The sequence below is a fragment of the Centroberyx affinis genome, unplaced genomic scaffold, assembly GCF_046629955.1.
Source record: "Centroberyx affinis isolate AG114_WGS23_722 - 3 ecotype Tasmania unplaced genomic scaffold, CSIRO-AGI_Caff_v1 ptg006300l_1, whole genome shotgun sequence".
Taxonomy (NCBI): domain Eukaryota; kingdom Metazoa; phylum Chordata; class Actinopteri; order Beryciformes; family Berycidae; genus Centroberyx; species Centroberyx affinis.
Window position 1 is genome coordinate 104,135 of NW_027283203.1, and position 18,158 is coordinate 122,292.

General features: G+C 41.7%; 1 protein-coding gene across 1 annotated transcript in view; it reads right to left on the bottom strand.

Annotated features, from left to right (window-relative positions):
* LOC139638343 (phosphatidylinositol 4,5-bisphosphate 3-kinase catalytic subunit alpha isoform-like) overlaps positions 1-17,987 on the bottom strand; it is a 32,466-nt gene extending 14,479 nt beyond the window's left edge. The window contains exons 1-11 of the mRNA XM_071512456.1: positions 17,933-17,987; positions 12,202-12,308; positions 10,942-11,110; positions 10,733-10,859; positions 8,942-9,151; positions 8,487-8,581; positions 7,589-7,744; positions 7,085-7,330; positions 6,853-6,938; positions 4,881-4,986; positions 199-351 (exon numbers count right to left, since the gene is read on the bottom strand). Of these exons, the coding sequence (XP_071368557.1) occupies positions 199-351; positions 4,881-4,986; positions 6,853-6,938; positions 7,085-7,330; positions 7,589-7,744; positions 8,487-8,581; positions 8,942-9,151; positions 10,733-10,859; positions 10,942-11,110; positions 12,202-12,257 (1,404 nt within the window). The 5' untranslated portion in view covers positions 12,258-12,308; positions 17,933-17,987. The remainder of the gene's footprint in view (positions 1-198; positions 352-4,880; positions 4,987-6,852; positions 6,939-7,084; positions 7,331-7,588; positions 7,745-8,486; positions 8,582-8,941; positions 9,152-10,732; positions 10,860-10,941; positions 11,111-12,201; positions 12,309-17,932) is intronic.
* Positions 17,988-18,158: the final 171 nt, after the last annotated feature.

Consider the following 18,158-nt stretch of genomic DNA (forward strand, 5'->3'; position numbering starts at 1 on the left):
AAAAAACTAGGCTTGGCACTAGTGGTAATGAAACTCATCACTAGGACTGTGTAGACTTACAAGCAATCTTTATCATGGGCTTAAATGATGACTGGGTACCTTGGTGTAGAACAAGATCTATGTCACTGGGGCTGAACTCTGATGTTTGTATGTAGATTATTGGAGTTTAGAACCTATGTAATCATGAGGTCGGTATACCTTATTGGGGTTGGAGCCGGTGACCCCTATGGGGTTGAGCAGGTCTTCAAGGCCGTGGGGGACCGGCCAGAGGTTCAGAGCCATCTTGTTGGCCACCAGGGTGTGGGTGTAGTCAAACAGGTTGACATTGCCCCAGGCCAGGGGACAGTGTTCCTAGAGGGAGAGAGAGAGAGGGGGAGAGGGAAGGGGAGACAGAGAGTATTGTCTACTATTAGTTGATTGGACAATCCAAGTAAAAAATATAAAATGAAAGAATGGCTTCAATTCAGATGCAAGTTGTCTACTTGCATAGAAATTCATTTCTTCATTGCTATTGTATCCCAAATTGTTAATCAATGTGTGAAGAATAAAAACAAAACAAGGCAGATTCATTTATCGGACTATGGATGGAGTATGTCCATCCATTTTTATAAAAGGGATAGTTGCGGTCCTCAGTTCCAATAAACACATACCTGTGACTATAACAGTGAATTTAATTATCAATGCACTCTTCTCTCATACCGCTACTTATGTGTCGCTTAGTACCTGTTTATTGTTTAGCTACTGTTCAAGAACTAGGCCTGTACTGCTTTAATTTAATAATTACGTAATTATTATCCATTAAAAATAAATTATTTATTGAACATTTGCATTCCATTGATACAATGGTGTGTTGCCACAGTTTTTTTTAAAGCAATAAGCCGTGCTGTGCCTCTTAGCTGTTCTAAAATCACTGTAAAGCACAGCCTCTCAACACACACAATAATAGAGCCAACAGAGAGGAACAGATTTGGGACAATTGTACGCTCCCAAATCTGCAGAGAAAACCATTGCCAAGCTTTGTTACCGGTGTCCAACTTCATTAAGGTTTCCTCATGTCGAGGACAGAACAAGAGGAGCCAACTACCAACAAAAGTCGACATAACAAAAAAATACATGATACATCTTTTAAATCTTTTTTTCTAAAGGAAATTCAGCTTGCAAGGCTAGGACAGTGTTCATGACATACATAGTGGACAACACAATATACAGTATAACATTCACAAGTTAACATTCACAGTTACATTTTCAGTCTGGTCTGGTCGGTCTAGCGATGCACGTGGAAGGCTGGTGAAAAAAAAGAAGTGTTTAAAGAGAATCTGGGTTTTCCCCCTTAGGTGGCCAACTTGGACGTTCTTGTCAGACCGTTTGACAAAACACTGTGAATCGTTTTCTTTGTGTATGGTTTCTGAATGCATTACAATAGCGTCCTTTCCTAAGGCTTGTGAATGGGCTCCGATAAAGATCATAAAGATTGATCTTCCAACTGCGATTCCACGTGCCTCCCCGAAAAGCGAGGGGAAAATCCCTTTGAATAAATCTTTTACAATTTAACCAACTGAACGACTGCTATTGTTGTATCTTTAAGATAACATCTTAATCTTTAGGGTGAGTCTTCACTAAGGGGCAGTGGTGGAACCAGGTGACAAAGGGCGACATGGGGAGGCAGACAGAGTTACATGCAGACAGCCAGTCAAAACGCACCTATTTATAGTAAGTGCTGGAACAAAAGGCTGCTGTAGAGAAGTGTTTATCTTTAATTCAGGTGGGGCATGAAAGAGCATCCGCTAACCTGACCTCACCTTGGCAGGGCACCGCAGGGGAGAACACTCACCCCAGGTGTCGGTTACAGTATCCATGCCCGGCATTCATAGATACACTCCACACACACACACACACAAATGCATATACAAACACACACATACACCTCTTTCTCTTTCAGCTTGTCCCTGCCAGAAGGGAATGGAGGACGGATCAATCAGCCTGGGTGTCTGTTAACAGTATCAGACCCAACGCGTGCACACACACACACACACACACACTTTTACACACAGAGGTTACTGGAGAAAGACATCTCGACAAGGCCTTCTTTTCATGATGTCATTTGAAGTCATTATCTAAAAGATGCTAAACCTTTTTACTTTCTTTTTAAACAAAGCAATGAGTGACCGAGCCCCAAAGTAAAAGGGAGGATTGTGCAGGATTTGGGCTGTGATTGGCAGTTGGCTGACTTAAGTTACATGTGTATGTTTCTTAGACAAAGACAGGAGAAAGGCGAGGAAAGCGGTCTGTGCTCTGTCTGTTAACATAAGTCTGAGGTCTGAACACTACCAGGCATAGTTTCAGTATTACAGTACATCCCTGCTGCATAGACTTCACTCTCAATTGCAGACTTTGTGTAATTTCTAGTAATTTCAAAAATTTCTAGTAAATATTGTTTGGGTCGGTTGTTGGTTCGGGCGCATTTATGAGTGAAAATCCACGGCAATTATAAAAAAAAAAAAAAAGATGATAATTCTACTGCAATAATCATTCTAATCAATAAGCCATTTCTGCTGCTTTGGCACTTTTTTTTAATGCTATTTGCTTAAAAAACGTATTTTGCGACACACTAATTATATGAAATCAAGGCGCTGTAGGTGGCGCTCTTTTCTTGGCCATGGTGGTTATCACTGCTCATGCCAACTAATCTGTTCTTCTATTTATTCCAAGCAAACCGCTGTTGCTGCTGCTGGAAACCTAAAACGCATCACTTCTTGTGCGGAAGAGCATAAGAGTTCCGTGTTTCGTGAACTGGCTATAGGATGAATCACTACTCTATAGTATCAACTGGCAAAAGAGTGTAGCGAGACAAACATTTATTCATATGAAAAAGCTGAAATGACTTTAAATGAGGCGCTCGCAAGTCTGAAGTGCAAATACTGTAATGTGACTTAGAGAAAACACACTTAACCCCTTTCACAGCGTGGCATCGATATGGCATGCACAAGGCAAAGATATTTAGTTCCTTCTGACTTGAACGGAAAAGTCCCATCTGTTGATTACGTTTCTATGCCGTCTGCCACGGTGCCCTTGACTGATTAGTAATTAAACAGAGCCAAAGACGATACCGCGGCTCCCATTCAACCTGGACACGTATACGCACACAGACTGAGGCGGGGGCATAAAGTCACCTAGACGCACAAAAAAAAAAAGCCCGCAGTGGATGGGCTAGCATGTCAGTGTTGAATTAAAGATAGAGATGTGTGAAGGTGATCTGCTATGAGCCAGCCTGCTGCCTGTTTTAACTGCAGTATGCCCACTGTCTGCGACATGATACACTTAAATACCCCCGTTGGTCACACAGTATTGTCCTTTGGCTGACATAGGTTCATATCTGCTCTGCTGTGTAAACACTGAGTGCGTTCAGACTGGTGTCAACTCAATCCTCAACTCACCAGAAGTCCATTCTATCAGACTGAGCCAGTCAACCTGACAGACTTGGCCGACATTGCAGCGGTCAACTAACTTTTGGCATCACTGACCATCAGCTGATCAGATTTTTGTGCCTCCTCTTTTTCCTACTTATGTCCTTCTTCCTTGCACGGTGTTGTCAAACATGGCGGAGGTCTGTGCTCTACTGAGCACATTTTCTAGTTTTCTAGTTTATTTCTAGAGAAATTATTTAATTGGAATTGAAATATTACATTTTACTACGTGATTCTAGCCCATCGAATTTGGATAACAATAGTGTGTGATGTGTGAGTTGTTCTTTGATAGCAAAACAAAATGCAGTTATACATTACAAAATTAGCATGAGAATGTATAACGGTGTTAATTTTGTCAATGAAAGTTTTGACGATAAGTATTCGTTGACGTAATTTTATTTCATGACTAAATTGTAACGACAACGTAAATGACGTAAAAATATTGACAACAAAAATTACGATGAAATCTCTGTTCATTATGCCCTGACCAGTAAAGATTCGGGCGGACAACCTCAAAGCACTGGCTGTTTTCCTTTTTAACCAATCATTTATCTGCAAGTGCAAGTCAAATTCTCGCGGCCCCTGGTGAGCGAACGAGCGAGCGACAGAGAGAGAGAGCGAGATACAGAGAGAGAGAGAGCAAGAGACAGAGAGAGAGTGAGCGACAGAGAGAGAGAGCGAGATACAGAGAGAGAGAGAGCGAGAGAGAGAGTACGCAGAGCAATTAGGGGCTGAGCGAATCAATGCGCTACACGTTCTACAATTAAAGAGTGGGAAAAAAAATATATTGTGGCAGTCATTTTTATATGATATATGAAAGAAGTACGGTAAGTCAGTAACACATTCTCAGCCTAGATGACTAAACACATAGTTCAAGGCATGCTTACTTCTCATTGGAATTTTTACAGCCAGGAGAAATATCCTTCAGCAAAATCCATTACAGTATCATGAAACTGTCTGAGAAAATTATGACTAAGACATTGACTAAAATTAGTCTAAAATTAAAACTGACTAAAATTAGACTAAAATTAAAACTGAGTTCCACTTGACTAAAACAAAACAAAAAAAAAGACTAAAATGTGACTTTAAACCAACTACAATTTTCAGTAAGCGACTAAGACTAAAACTAAATTTAAAATTCTTGTCAAAATTAATACTGATATATAGTTGGTTATATTTCTCTGTTGGATGTTATCCTAATCAAAACACTGTTGCTGCATGACACCAAAGTCTGGAACTCCAGCACCGCCCACAATGTATCAAAACACATCAACCCCAACACCCCTACAAAGAGACAAGCTGGTCAAACTGATTCACACAGAGGCTTGACCACATCATTCCTCGTCACCTCCCCACCGTCTGCGGCCAGTTTGAAAATGAAACTGCGAGGGCTTCTTCCTCGTCCTCCCATCTTACCTCCTTGGCCCCCTTCCTGCCCTTGACAGAACAGATGGAGAGGCATAGTCGGGCAGCGCGGGGGATGTCTGGGATGTACATGTCGTAGGTGAGCCACTCGTTCCACCTGCAGAGACAGAGGGAGGAGGAGGGGGTACAGAGAGAGAGAGAATATGTGAGACATGGGCCGACACAGGACATAGGAGACAATATGAGACGTTGGGCAACACCTAGCCGCTTCCACCCGTAAAGTGGATCTACAACAGTTGTGACACTCAAAATCACTGAGCTTCCTGATAGAATATCGAATGCTCACAACAAATACAAACACAGCCATTACACTGAGTTGGCATGTACTTGTAGCATCAGAATGTAGTCCAAGAAAGTGACATGTATTTCACTGGGGGCATAAACAAAAAACATCCAGATCCCTCAATGCCGTTCCACCAAAAGTAATCATTTTACCTCTCCAGAAGTGTATAAAAGCACAGAGATATGGGGATTTACAGTAATATAACACAGTAGTTTAGTGCTACTAGCCAGCACTAAACTCTTAAAAGAATAATACCAGTAATAATAATAATACCAGTAAATGAAAAATGCATTTTTAACCTTTTTAGATCACATCCCCGGTCATATTGTGCACCTATTTAACAATATATGCCAAAAAAAATACAAAAAATCTATTTCTTTGTATTCTTATATCAAAACCCAATCATGTTTTCTTCCTGTAAAACAAAATATGCTGTGTGCTTACGTAAGCATGAACCAACCAATTTCAACCAATAATATCATGACATCCACCCATCAATCATTCTTCAACCTGGTGTGTGTGGAGCCAACAGTCCTCTGTAGCTCAGCTTCTCTCTGTAGCTCCGCATCGCGCTGAACTCTAAGCCCCGCCCACTGTTTAGCGGTCCAATCAAATGCGAAGGATTTGATTTAAATCCCTCTTGTAACTGTACACCACTCAAATATTCTGTTTCACTGGGAAATACGTCACAGTACAGAAGCTAAAGACGCTCTAACTTCCGTTTCAGTGGGACTTTAATGCCTACGAAGAGTCTAAAAGGCATAGCTGTGCATCCCTGCCCTGATTCCCCTGTTGAGCACCAGTCATTTTAACTGGGATTGTGACTGGTGGAGATAAATCACACGCCGCTTTCTGAGATGCTTGTTTTCAGGAACCTTAGCGATTTGAATCGGGGTCATGAGGTCACTAGAGGGAGACTTAAAGACGGAGTGGAGGGCAACGTCTAGCCGGAGACAGCACAATGATCTGTTTCACATTCAGATCTCGCGGAATGGAACTGCTTTTGACAGGATTGCGACTGCGGCGATCGTGGCGTTACGTTAGGAAAGAATCATGTTAGGAAAAATCACAATAGTCGTCTCATTAAAATGATGGATTACGTGCGGCGATGCAGCAGAATGTCTCTGCGAGCTGTTTATAATGGATTTTGGAAAACAATGGGAGCCAGTGACTGCTGGGAGGTAAGGCTAACCTGCAGTACAACTGACAGTCATAGCTTCTGACTGTGGCAAACACACTGCTGGGTTTAGCCTCTTTGTGGGCATTAATGGTGATAGGGAAAAAAGAAAATGACACTGGCACTATCCTTTAACTCAAGCCTGTGTCTAGCACTGTTAGCCTGCAGTGGATTGAACGGTGCTGTATGACTGGGACACGGCACTGAATTAAAAGGTGTATTAAAGCAGTGGTTCTCAACGTGGGGTCCGGGGACCACCAGGGGGTCCTTGAGGGCATTCCAGGGGGTCCCCAGCAAATTGATGAATTGTTAAACTTCATTATTTTGTCATTTTAGAATGACTTTTTTTATCATAGTTTCACTGTTATCTCTCTACCTACAGTACAGATAGTCATGGGATTCTGGACAAAATCATATCTGACAATAAAAATATTCTCAGATTTGGGTCCACTGGTTGAGAACCACTGTATTAAAGGGATGCTGCAGTAAAATTCATTAATTACCTGGGGTTAGAGCACGGGACTCGCTGTGTGTTGACGTTATCACACATCTGCTCTCCTCCGTGGTAGATGCCTGTCCTCACATAGATCTACAGAGAAGAGAAGGAAGACACAAGTCAAATTAAGAATAAAGACTAGAACAATAAGAGCATTAGAGTATTGTGCTACCTTAACACTACAGCGATATCTCAGAACACCATAACAGCTTTGTTTCTTGTGTGTGTGTGTTCCCCACCTTGTCTATGTCCCGTATGTTGACGTTCACGTAGGTGGCGCAGAGGACCCGTATCCGGAGGGTGCCGTTGATGGTCCACAGCGACTTGGCGGCCGCCTCGCCGTTCATATAGGCCGTTGCCGTGGAGATGCGGCGCGAGTACGACGGCATCACAAAGGTATCTATGGGCAACTGGGTGTACAAGCTGTCCTTAGCCATTAGCATCAGGTTAGGCATCCTGCCCAGCATGATGCAACTGCGGATGTACTGGAAGGGGAGAGAGACAGAAGAGAGGGAATGAAAGAGAGAGAGAGAGAGACAGAAAGTCCGCACCAAGTGATAGACTCGGTCAGCTTGGGCATTTTCTAGCAGCTGCTGAGTGAATGCAGAGAAAACATTGACTCATGTGTATCTCCTACGCTGGTCTGGCTCATAGGGATTTCTCTCCAGACTTTGAAGATGGTTCCCTCTAAGACATCTATATATATGTGTGTGTGTGTGTGTGTGTCTGTGCCTCCCTCTTACCTTATACTGGCTGATGGGGTACTTTTCCAGCAGGTACTCGTCACAGCCGCAGACTTTAAGGATGTATTTGCCCTGGTATTCCTGGACACACATCTTTAGCTGCTCTGGGGACAGCAGCATGCTGCGGGTCTTCTTGCGGATGGCCTCGGCGATCACCTTTAGGACGCAGATACGGGCACGTATACATTAGAGGCTGATTTCTTAGCATGTGGACTGTGGACCCAAAATGGCGGTGGGACAGTTCCCGATTGACAACATTAGTAATATTTTTTAGTAAGCCTGACTCACTGAGGGACTAAATTTCTCATTTGTGTTCCCAGGCTGTAAAGGTTTAATATGGACTGCATTAGAGAGTTGGGCCAAACCAATACATGATTTTAGGATCTGCTACTATAAGTGATATCTGGCAGACAACGTTACTTATTACTAATTTATCAGCTTATGTGGTCTTTTAGTTATAGCATGTATTAGGGCTGGGCGATAATTCAATATTATCGTTTATCGTCTTTCAGTGGAATCATATCGTGATGATATGAAGATATTTTAATATCGTGACACACATTTCTGCTGTCTGAATTGATGATGACAAGCAAATTTTACTTAAAAACTCTCATAAAACGAGGTATGGTAGGAATATTGTTTGAATATTTCTGTTTTGTTTGACATCACACCTAACATTACCATTCGGTTCAATGAGATGAACATTAATTTGATTATTTAACGTGATTTTGCATACATGAACCATATTGTAATATACTGATATCGAGAAAAATCCCTGATTATCATGATATTGATTTCAACCATATCGCCCAGCCCTAGCATGTATGTATGCATGTCAATTAATATTTCATCTTTTTTGACAATTCTCTGTTTTCTCATCAGTGCAAATCCGCCCCACCTGTTCAGGCACACAGTCGTGGTTGATCTTCAGAGTGTACTTCTGTTTGTCATTGTTGGGAGAAACAATCACCCAGATCACTACAATAATCTGACCTACAGAGAGAGAGAGAGAAAGAGAGAAAAGAGAGTGACATGGAGGCTGAGGGGAAAAAAAGAATCAATAAATCGATTTCTTTCTTAAGCAGCAAAACAAAAAAAAGACCCAGAAACAATAGCCTAGCTCTTCTGCCTCTTTTGCTATGATATTGATTACTCTCCGCTACTTCTCCAAGTATTGTTCTTAAGACAATGGCTTCACACTAATAGCACATCGATCACATTCATTGGTTCTTAGCCATTTTTAAACCTGGCTTGTGATGATCCAGTATTGTCAACGGGCTAAAGTTCTCACTGCTTGTTTTTCTGTTCTCATTTCCTCATCATCATCATCATTTCCTCCATTTGCCTACCTACCTTTGTCCAGTTTGCTGTAGATGTGTTTGGGGAGCTCCTGTGTGGACTCGATGTTGGGCGGGTAGACGTACAGCGCTCGGCTGTGGGGCCCGTTGGCGTCCCTCAGCTCCACGGAGTCTTTGCAGACGTTCAGGATGTTCCGCCTGAAGTCCTGCACCTCGGGGTCCTTCACCAGGTCGAACTCGCACACCGGCATGCCGATGGCAAAACCTGACACGACACGCAGGGAAGCACAATGTTTTTCACTGTCTTTTAAGGCAATTTTGGCTGGATTGGTCAATTTTGAGATATTATAATATTTAGCTACTTTGGAACCCAGCTGTGTGAAGTACACCAAGCACAAACCGGACATGCTGCTTCTTAATAAAAAATAGCTAGTCATTTACTGAGGCTTTTATTAATTATCTTTTGCCATTTCTGTCTCTTCTTTCTTTTTTTCTTATTGGGTATTTCACATGAAATATTAGCAACAAATTAGATTTTCTCCATATATATATTTTTTGTAAATAAACACAGCTGTTTTGAGATCCCTCTATAAATTACCACCTATTTAGGGAAGAGAGAAGAGAAGAGAAGAGAAGAGAAGAAAAGAGAGACCAGACCCAATGGCAGTAGAAGAGATGAAGAGGGGAAAGAAGAAAAGAGAAGAGAAGAGAAGAGAAGAGAAGAGAAGAAAAGAGAGAAGAGAAGAGAAGAGAAGAATAGAGAAGAGAAGAGAAGAGAAGAGAATAAAAGAGAGACCAGACCCAATGGCATTAGAAGAGATGAAGAGAGGAAAGAAGAAAAGAGAAGAGAAGAGAAGAGAAGAGAAGAGAAGAAAAGAGAGACCAGACCCAATGGCAGTAGAAGAGATGAAGAGGAAAGAAGAAGAGGAAAGAAGAAAAGAAAAGAGAAGAGGAGAAGAGAAGAGAAGAGAAGAGAAGAGAAGAGAAGAGAAGAGAAGAGAAGAGAAGAGAAGAGAAGAGAAGAGAAGAGAAGAGAAGAGAAGAGAAGAATAGAGAAGAGAAGAGAAGAAAGACCAGACCCAATGGCATTAGAAGAGATGAAGAGAGGAAAGAAGAGAAGGGAAGAGAAGAGAAGAAGAAAAGAAAAGAGAAGAGACGAGAAGAGAAGAGAAGAGAAGAGAAGAGAAGAGAAGAGAAGAGAAGAGAAGAGAAGAGAAGAGAAGAAAAGAGGAGACGAGAAGACAAGAGAAAAGAGACCAGACCCAATGGCACTAGAAGAGATGAAGAGAGGAAAGAAGAGAAGAGAAGAGAAGAGAAGAGAAGAGAAGAGAAGAGAAGAGAAGAGAAGAGAAGAGAAGAGAAGAGAAGAGAAGAGAAGAGAAGAGAAGAGAGACCAGACCCAATGGCACTAGAAGAGATGAAGAGAGGAAAGAAGAGAAGAGAAGAGAAGAGAGACCAGACCCAATGGCATTAGAAGAGATGAAGAGAGGAAAGAAGAAAAGAGAAGAGAAGAAGAAAGGAGAAGAGAAGAGAAGAGAAGAGAAGAGAAGAGAAGAGAAGAGAAGAGAAGAGAAGAGAAGAGAACAGAAGAGAACAGAAGAGAAGACCAGACCCAGTGGCAGTAGAAGAGATGGAGAGACGAGAAGAGAAGAGAAGAGAAGAGAAGAGAAGAAAAGAAAGACCAGACCCAATGGCACTAGAAGAGATGAAGAGAAGAGAAGAGAAGAGAAGAGAAGAGAAGAGAAGAGAAGAGAAGAGAACAGAACAGAACAGAACAGAAGAGAACAGAAGAGAACAGAACAGAACAGAACAGACCCAGTGGCAGTAGAAGAGAAGGGGCTCTCACCGATCTCTCTGTTGAGGATCTTCTCTTCTCGGTTGCCGACCGGCTCGATGACCTTGAGGAAGGGCTGGAAGAGGCGGAGGTCACACAGCCTGCGGGTCTCGTCGTAGAACTCCTCCCGCTCCGCTTCCTGCAGGCGGAAAAACAAAGACTATTCCACCTTTTTCTTCTCCCCCCCCCCCCCCCCCACCCCCACCCCGAGCTCCCCTTACCTGCGTGACGCTGACAAAGATGTAGGAAGTCTCCTCCTGCAGCAGGTGGTGGAGGGGGTACTTCCTGGCCTCCTTGAACAGCTCGTGTTTGATGGTGATGAGCGTGGCCTCGCGGAGACACTCCAGGGTCAGGATCATCCCGTTGGGCAGCAGACAGTCCACCAGGATCCTGCGGTGATAATCACCATGAAACAATTCATTATTGATAAGACTTCGGTCTTCTTCGGGAAAAAGGTTGATGCACCTTCTATACACGCATGGATAAAAGAGATGGCGTCTTGTCTTGTTCTAGAGAAAATGACACATATATCCAGGGGAAGAGCGAATGATTTTGCAGAAATATGGACTCCACTACTAGATTTCCTGGAGAATGAGAATGTGCAGTTAAAATAAGGGTGCTGTATATTGCTGCTTGATTTTGATGTGTTTTTGTAGATTTTTTGGTTTGTTTTGTCTGTTTTTGTTGTTGAATTTATGTTTATCACACTTGATAATTTTGTGTTTTTATGTGTATTATGTGTAAAATACTAAAACCAATAAAACATATTGTTTAAAAAAATAAAAAATAAAACTTAGTCCAAAAGCATACAAAGAAAAATGAATATGAAAGTTGAAAAATGATAATAAAAGACATAACATTAAAAATTCAATGTTATTCAATTGCTACAACCAAAAAGACAAAATGACTCGGGCAATTATTTTGGACAAAAACTGGAGATAGGCCTTCATTTGCCAACTCATGGAAATATCTTAGGCTACTTTAATATTAATACATTTAGGAAGTTTAACCAATATCAGACAAACTATCATTCTTGCATATTTCTCATGAAAAGTAATAAAATCATTTTTACAAATATGGCATTTAATATATTGTTCACTGGTTGACTGTGATTTTTCCAAGTGAAAAACATGTAGCAGGTGTGCCTCCTTGCATAACCTTTTTCTGGTCGGTTGCTCTGCCAAAAACTACAATCTGACTTTTGGCAACAAATCTATGAAAAAACATGGAACTGGCTGCACTCCCAAGAGCTTATTAAACAAAACAGGATATATACTTCATCTCAATTATACCATCATTTTATTAATGGCTAACATCAGGTCAATGCATTTCAGCATGTATGCCTTCATCAGAGCATCTATGATTTTTCCAATTTAGGCTTCTAATTGTCCTAATCGTACATACAGTATGTACAAATGGGAATATAAAAAAAACAACTAGACAGTGCATTTGCATCCCAAAGAGAATTTAGCGTGACGTACCTGGGAGGCATCAGGTGGATGCCCCATAGCTCCCCTGAGGACGGCCTGGGAGGCATCTTCCTCTCTGTCCTCCAGCCCACTCACACAGATCAGCTGCAGAGCACAACCTGAAAGGCAACACAAATACTAGCACTAGTATCAAGCTCACAGAGTAAAGCACAGGCTGGAAAAAAAAAATAACCTTTCAAAATTTGGCAGAAAAAAAAAATGACAGTAATGCTTATGATTTTACTTTGAATTTAGTCTGTAGGCCTTTGCTTCTGCACAGTAGCATTTCCCCTCTGATCAGGGAAACAAAGGAAGGCTACAAACATCAGTAGTCAAAAGCATGACTTCATGTTTTTTTCCCCTGTAGACAACATTATGCAATCCTGGTACAAAGACGTAATGCATACGTCATCAGAAAACACTAGTTACACTACATAATATATAGCACAACGTTAATTAACAATCCCGAACCATCACCTATTGAAAGAATATTATTTCATACAACCAGAAAATTAGCAATGAGTCTGTGTTATAAAACCTTATGTTCAGTCTCATCTGTGGGTAAAGAGGGACGTAAGGGCAAATGGGAGAAAGAGCAATCTATCAAAATTAATAATGAAGATTGGGAAGATATTTGGAGACATGCAAACTCAGTTTCAGTTTGTAATCGTAACAGAGCAGGTGCCTTAAATATAAAACGGATATCGGTACTTTAACCCACTGTTTCTGGTCTTGTCGTAAATTGCAACTATATTGGTCCAGTGTGTTAAATGAAATGGAAAAAATATTGGGTTTAGAATTGGAACTGGACCCAGTGTCTTTGATACTGGGCCTTCCAACCAAGGGTATAAAATCAATTAATAAAAAAAGATTATATTGTATCAAGGAAAAACATTCTGTTACAGTGGATTAATGACAAAGTACCAACAGTTAAAGGCTGGCAGAGAGCACTGTTTGATTTAGTGTTTTTAATGTTTTACTTTATTGTCTTGGTTATTGTATTATTGTCTTCTCAATTATGTTTTGATTAAAAAAAAATTATAAAATAAAATAAAACACTAGTTTACGCCCACACAAAGTGGAGGGAAGCACCCGTGCACATCCTCAAAAATGCTGGGTGCTGTGCATGCAAAGAAACAAGCAGTTTGTAGGTAGTTGCCAAGTGAATATATTCCATCTGAGCGGCCTGGTGTGCATGTGCAAGCTAAATCCCGCACTGGAGTATGAAAGCCTGACATGCCTTGCCAAAAAAAAAACACAACAACACGGGTAAAACTGTCTTAAGGCCTGGCTGGGAGGTTTCTCTCTGTGTCCCCGGAGTAGCGTCTTAACAGAAACGTGGGCCACATGTCTCGGAGGCGGTTTTACACCTTGACAAAATTGTTGTACAAGCCACTTTCAACTGAAATGAAATCCATAACTTTATCTGTCCGCTCACTTCACATTGACTCAGATAGTTTCCCAGCGGTCTCTTGGAGGAAAACAAAAAGAATTCCGCTCCTTGATGCAGATTTGTGTCTGTTTGGTATCATAAAATGTACCGTATAATGCTGGACTTTCTATTATGCCTTCTATATCCAATCCCTGCAACAGCACTGCCTCCTACTTTTTACAGCACCAAAAATTCTGGTCCTTGAATTTGGAATTCATACTTCAGTATAGGGCTGGGCGATATGGTTGAAATCACTATCATGATAATCATAAGGATTTTTCTCGATATCAATATATATCACGATATGGTTCATGTATGCAAAATCACGTTAAATAATCAAATGAATGTTCATCTCATTGAACCGAATGGTGATGTTAGGTGTGATGTCAAACAAAACAGAAATATTCAAATAATATTCCTACCATACCTCATTTTATGAGAGATTTTAAGTAAAATTTGCTTGTCGTCATCAATTCAGACAGCAGAAATGTGTGTCACGATATCAAAATATCTTCATATCATCACGATACGATTCCACTGAAAGACGATAAACGATAATATTGAATTATCGCCCAGCCCTACTTCAGTAGGAATATAATTTTACTGTCCCTAATGATAAAGCGGTGCCACTGTGTGTGAAAGATTCTCGGGGAAACCCTGCCTTTGAAGGAACAGGACAAACTGACAGACTCTCTCTTCAGATCCTAAACAATCTGAGAAAGCATCCTTACCCACTCACACCATATTTTCCTTGCTGGATATAGAAAACTTTTGACTCGACTTGTTGACGCTTGACACTAAATATAAAAGACAGAGAGAAGTCGGTGTCTTTTTGGGGAGTTCAGCCGGCTAAAGCGCCTATCTGGTAAGTCTAGAGCGGTGGTTCTCAACGTGGGGTCCGGGGGGGCCACCAGGGGTCCTTGAGGGCGTCCCAGGGGGTCCCCAGCAAATCGATGAATCGTTCAACTTCAGCATTTCATTTACAAGAAGTTAGAGAATGTAGAAGAATGACTGTTTTGATCATAGTTTCTCTGTTATGTCTCTCCCTACAATACAGACAGTCACGGAATTCTGGACAAAATCATATCTAACAGTAAAAATATTCTCAGATTTGGGTCAGAGAGACAAAATCTCATCAAAAAGGGGTCCGTGGCCCTAATGTGGACTAAACTAGGGGTCCTTGATATGAACATTTTTGGGTTCAAATCCAGCACCTTTATCTTCCAGACCTTCATCACATGCCACCCCATCTTTCTACAGCGATTTTAAAAGTGCAAAAGGATGCCATATGTTTCTTGGAGGGAGAGGTTTTCCACACAGCTTTGTAAACAAGGTCTTCTTGTGCTGTGCAGAAACTATGGCCTACAAATCAAGTTGCATAACATTTTATTCAAACTGAGCAGAAAAATGTGCAGCTCAACCCCCCTCCGATTTTTTTTTACATCTTTTAAGGCCTTAAAAAGAATTTACAGAAAGGTGTATCCCTGTGAAATGCAATTCGTATCACTGTATTCAGCAAATAAAAAGTAATATTATTTCTGTCTATACTGAAGAGCCCTGTCCTCACCTGTATACTATGTAAGAAATGCCATAAAAACAGAAACAGAACCTAAACCGGAGGACAGAGGCATCTCCGGATGATCCAAACAGGCCTTTTAAAACAAAGCATGAAAGATTAATAATATATGGACTAGAGCTGCAACGATTAATTGATTAATCGATTAGTTGTCAATTATTAAATTAATCGCCAACTATTTTATAATCGATTAATCAGTTTGAGTAATTTTTTAAGAAAAATAAGTCAAAATTCTCGGATTCCAGCTTCTTAAATGTGAATATTTTCTGGTTTCTTTCCTCCTCTATGACAGTAAACTGAATATCTTTGGGTTGTGGACAAAACAAGACGTTTGAGGACGTCATCTTGGGCTTTGGGAAACACTGATCCACATTTTCTGACATTTTAAAGACCAAACAACTAATCGATTAATCCAGAAAATAATCGACAGTGAAAATAATCGTTAGCTGCAGCCCTAAATGGACACTGACCTTTGCAGCATGTGGCGGGAGCTAACCTAACCTAGCCTCTCTCAACATTCACCACACTGCTGGCTTCTCCCTGGTCAAGAGGAACCAGCAGGGCTGAATCAATGCCAGCGGTTAACGGCCCCACACGCTAAGCCAGTCCTCCATGCGAACCTAAATCCACCGCACGGCCTTCTGCCTAACGGTTGCGACACTGCGGGGTCAGGAACATTTCCAGAAAACCTCCAGTCATCCAGCCGTTTTCTTTTCTGGAACACAAAAATTCTCACGAAGGAACGTTAGCCAAGACGCTGCTCGCTGGCCGGACTGTCTGTTATGGCTGGTCGACATCAGCTCATTGAACTTTCTGTCGTGAAGCGCTGGGAAATAAATGGGTCACGGGGGACCTCAGTGGCACAACTCTTTCGGGATGGATGGCTCGGGCCCGCCGCTCTCAAACACAATAACACCACAGTGACTCAACTAGGGGGATTGTGACACAGCGATGGGAACGAAACTCGTGTCAAGCGGGGGGGGGGGGGCTCTTAGGAAATTACGACATCGCGCCTCGGTTTGAACTTCAGCCGACACATGGCCATAAACAACTCTCAGGAATGGAAGTGCTTTGTTTGCTTCTTCTCCGGTGTCCCGCCGCACGGAGAGATAGCCAGGCTCGTTTAGTCACACTGTGAGTCACACGACAACTGTATTATGGAGTAACACACTGCCTGGAAGTAAGCTGGCTGGTGTGAGAGTGTGGTTGCGTGTGTGTGTGTGTGTGTGTGTGTGTCCACATGTCCTGTTGGATTCTCCTACTACTGTACACTCGCCGAGGTTATTGGACACCGAGCAGACCGGAGAGAATATGACTGAGCAAGAGATTCTCCTGCCTTCTGCTTACTCACACATGGAGCATAGTAATCCCTTGCCTTCATATGTCACCTAGAGCAGTGATTCTCAACCTTTTTCATATCAAGGACCCCTAATTTAGTCCACATTAGGGCCACAGACCCCCATTTGTTGAGAATTGTGGCTGTTGGACCCAACTCTGAGAACATTTTTATTGTCAGATATGATTTTGTCCAGAATCCCATGACTATCTGTATTGTAGGTAGAGAGATAACAGAGAAACTAGGATCAAAATAGTCATTCTTCTACATTCTCTAATTGTGTTCACTTCTTGTAAATGAAATAATGGTGAAGTTTTTTTATTCATCAATTTGCTGGGGACCCCCTGGAACCCTCTCAGGGACCCCTGGTGGTCCCCGGACCCCTCGTTGAGAACCATCGACCTAGAGTCCTCCAATTAGAGCATTTCAGACAACTCTATGACTTTGATCATTCTATTTTCCACTTGTCCCTGGACTGCATGTGTTATAATATATTTACAGCTTTGGAAAAGATGTTGTTGTGTGAACAGAATTGACGATCTCGCGTGCAAACTATGACGAAATAACGCGATGGTGAGAAAGATGGCATGAATTATTAGGCCTGGCTACATTTCAGGGCAAAAAAAAATCTGATTTAAGCTGGAGTTCCAAGCAGTACCAGAAAGAACAAGAGGGGGATAGCATACATTCTGAAATTCATCCTCAAACTTAATAAAAATAGCACTTTACCTCCCCTCACTACCCACCTTGTTAAGATTTTTAGAGGTGGGATCAAGACAGAAATGCAAAAAAAAAAAAAAAAACAATGGAAAAAAACAATCTTCGAATGAATGAATGGGAGCACAGTGTGTACAAAAAGAAAAAGCAAGAATAGAAAAGAAAAAAAAACGACAACCCCGCGTTGGAACAAATCACCCGCTGAGCAGTGCCCTAATCTGTGACCCCGATCAGGATGCAGCTAACCACTAAGGGACAGAAGAGGAAGCTTCCTCACAGCACAGGATGTGGGGAGTGAGGAAACATTGGCCTAGACACAAGCCTGCTTTGAATGCTGAAACGCAACTACACAACTAGTCTAGCAAATGGCAGATTGTAACATCAAAGGGAGGCTCAGTCTGTGCGACGCAATCTCTGTGTGGTTAACAGAATGGTTGGTCAATTGTGTCACATTGGACAACACAGTGGTTTCATGAATAAACCCTGTAGCCCATCTGAAAGATATTAAACATGAGAAAAGCTTTCATTTCATTGCTTTTGTTCGGTGCTTGAAACAAGTTCTGCGGTGCCAGCTGTCAATTGCAAAAAAAAAAAAAAGGAAAACAGGGGATAAAGTGTATTTGCTGGACAGTCATTGGCGTATGAATCAGATGGTGGAGAGAGGAGAATCTGTGATGCATACCTAAGAGAGAAGCTCCCCTATTTTGATGATGTGACAGTTCCACCCTTCATGTTTCAATCCATCCTCGCGCTGTCACTGAAATGTGTATATGTTGGGAGGAAAGGAAAGGGGAAAAAAACAACAACATCATGATATACACTCTCACTGCATGTGTCAAAGTAGAATTCACAGTAATTAGCAGCAGGCTAGCTACGGGGAGGGCAATGACAGTTCAGAGATGACAGCT